This window comes from Gadus chalcogrammus, chromosome 19 (genome assembly GCF_026213295.1).
Source record: "Gadus chalcogrammus isolate NIFS_2021 chromosome 19, NIFS_Gcha_1.0, whole genome shotgun sequence".
Lineage (NCBI taxonomy): Eukaryota > Metazoa > Chordata > Actinopteri > Gadiformes > Gadidae > Gadus > Gadus chalcogrammus.
The window spans coordinates 7,554,866-7,557,105 of record NC_079430.1 but is presented as its reverse complement, the minus strand read 5'-3'; the positions used below and the strand labels follow the sequence as shown (position 1 = coordinate 7,557,105).

General features: G+C 44.5%; 1 protein-coding gene across 2 annotated transcripts in view; it reads left to right on the top strand.

The window, feature by feature from the left end:
- esm1 (endothelial cell-specific molecule 1) overlaps positions 1-1,956 on the top strand; it is a 2,087-nt gene extending 131 nt beyond the window's left edge. The window contains exons 1-3 of one of the 2 annotated variants that reach the window (XM_056578648.1): positions 1-309; positions 887-1,024; positions 1,250-1,956. The exon at positions 1-309 is cut by the window's left edge and continues 131 nt beyond it. In XM_056578648.1, coding sequence (XP_056434623.1) covers positions 1-309; positions 887-1,024; positions 1,250-1,344 — 542 coding nt within the window. In that variant the 3' untranslated portion in view covers positions 1,345-1,956. The remainder of the gene's footprint in view (positions 310-886; positions 1,025-1,249) is intronic. The other variant, XM_056578649.1, reaches the window with a different exon arrangement.
- Positions 1,957-2,240: the final 284 nt, after the last annotated feature.

The following is a 2,240-nucleotide window of genomic DNA, read 5'->3' as shown; positions in this document are numbered from 1 at the left end:
TGTTCTTCGCCGTGTTGTCCTCCGCGCTCGTGCTGCGGGACGTCGAGTCGTGGGGCGTGAACGTCAAGTACGCGGTAAACTGCCCGGAGCGCTGCAACGCGCAGCTCTGCGGCGCGCCCCGCTGCAGACGCGCTGGCGCCGCCACCGTCCTGGACGACTGCGGCTGTTGCCAGGTGTGCGCGGCGGGCCGAGGGGAGCACTGCTACCGCACCGTGTCCGGGATGCACGGGGTGAAGTGCGGACCGGGATTCTACTGCGAGTTCTACAAGGATGAGGACGACTACGGCGATGAATACGGCGTTTGTAGAGGTAAGCGCGTGTGCGGTGTGCGTGGGTGCGTGCGTGCGTGCGTGCGTGTGTGTGTGTGTGTGTGTGTGTGTGTGTGTGTGTGTGTGTGTGTGTGTGTGTGTGTGTGTGTGTGTGTGCGTGCGTGCATGTGTGTGAGTGTGTTTGAGTTTATAACGGGACTCCCACCCAGTGTATCTCATCATTAAAACCACATGCGCATCTTTAACGATGGAATAGCCTACAGCGACTGCGTAGGAGAGGTGGCCTGTTTATTGATGACTAACTGTTAATCCATTAGTTAATAGGCCGTGTGCCATATCCTATTGGCAATGTGTCACTTAGTGGTTAATTCGACTTGAACGATCTCATATTCAGTCTGATTTACTCTCTAAATTAGGTATAGGCCTATCAACCGTTTTGTGATTATCGGTGTGTGTGTGTGTGTGTGTGTGTGTGTGTGTGTGTGTGTGTGTGTGTGTGTGTGTGTGTGTGTGTGTGTGTGTGTGTGTGTGTGTGTGTGTGTGTGTGTGTGTGTGTGTGTGTGTGTGTGTTTTAAATGTTATTAAACGAGTCCCTGTTTGATGCCACGTCTTCCCAGATTGCGTGTTCGGGACGTACGGGGTCGAATGCCGCAAGACGTGCAGCTGCAAGGGAGGCCTCTGTGACCGAGAGACGGGGGCCTGCCTCAGCTTCAAGTTCTTCACCAAAATCGCCAGCAAACTCAGGCCAACCACAGGTAAATGCACAAGTAACCACAGGAAATGAATGAATACATAAGTTGAGTTCAGAGAGTTAATTCTTTCTTTTTACAAATGTCGGGACGCTTTAATTTATTTTAAAACGCAGCAGTCTTAATTCAAAACGCTTATTTTTTCTGTATTTTAAATGTATTTCACTGTTAACCTATGAACCAGTGCGCTATAGACGCATAGTTTGACGTGTTTCTTCGTGTGTGTTCCAGCAGCGGAGCTGGGCTCAGGAGAGGTCAGTCACGGTCAAGACGCGGACCAGGACCCCAACAGAACCGCAGACCCCAAGGTCCGCACCCCCCGCTGACGACCGCATACACTAGTCTGACAGTAGCCTATACTCTGTGTAAATGTAGCATAGTCTTAACTTATAAATGATTGAAGAATATATTTTATGATCGTATAAAACCGAACTTTTTTATGCCTTAAAACTTAAAGTCATTTCGTGTGCCTTTATGTTGCTCGATAAGTTTCAAATGACATAAGAAAGTACCTACTTTGCACATTTTATATCGTTTGCTAACTGAATACAGCCTTATTTTTCATACTGTCAACCATTTTGTTGCACTAAATCATCTGATGTTTGCTATACATATATGTTTCATTTATATATCTTACCTACTGATATTATGGAATATACAGTATGTAGGCCTGTCTTTCACCTGTCATTGGATTAAAATGATGCTCTTACAAATAAATCAAAAGGATGAAGGAACAAAACTTGGTTGCAGTGCTTTGATTTAGAGGGATGGATGTACCAAAGAATGTGGTTAAAGGCTTCATACCTTTTTGAGTATTATTTAATTCATTTTATAATGAGGCCTACACATTGCATTGTTTGAATAAATTAGTATGATTGAACTGGCTCAATATATTTGAATATAAGAATGGATTCTTCATTTGTAAAAATAAATGTGCGTTATTATTAACTATCTCCATTCATCATTTCTGCATCAGTAGGGCATTGTCTTTGGTCTGTATACATTGGACATTAGATAGACAGTGAGCAATGGGTTTAAACTGGGTGGCATCAAAGAAATCCAATGTCAAAAGACAACCTGTAGCCAACCCCTTCCCTGATGTGGAACGGGGCATGGCTCAAGATTTACGCCAAAAATAGTCAACATTAATAAATAGCCATATAATAAATTGATAATTTCGACATCGAAAAACGGACCAGAACATTGAAGAAAAGCACACTCA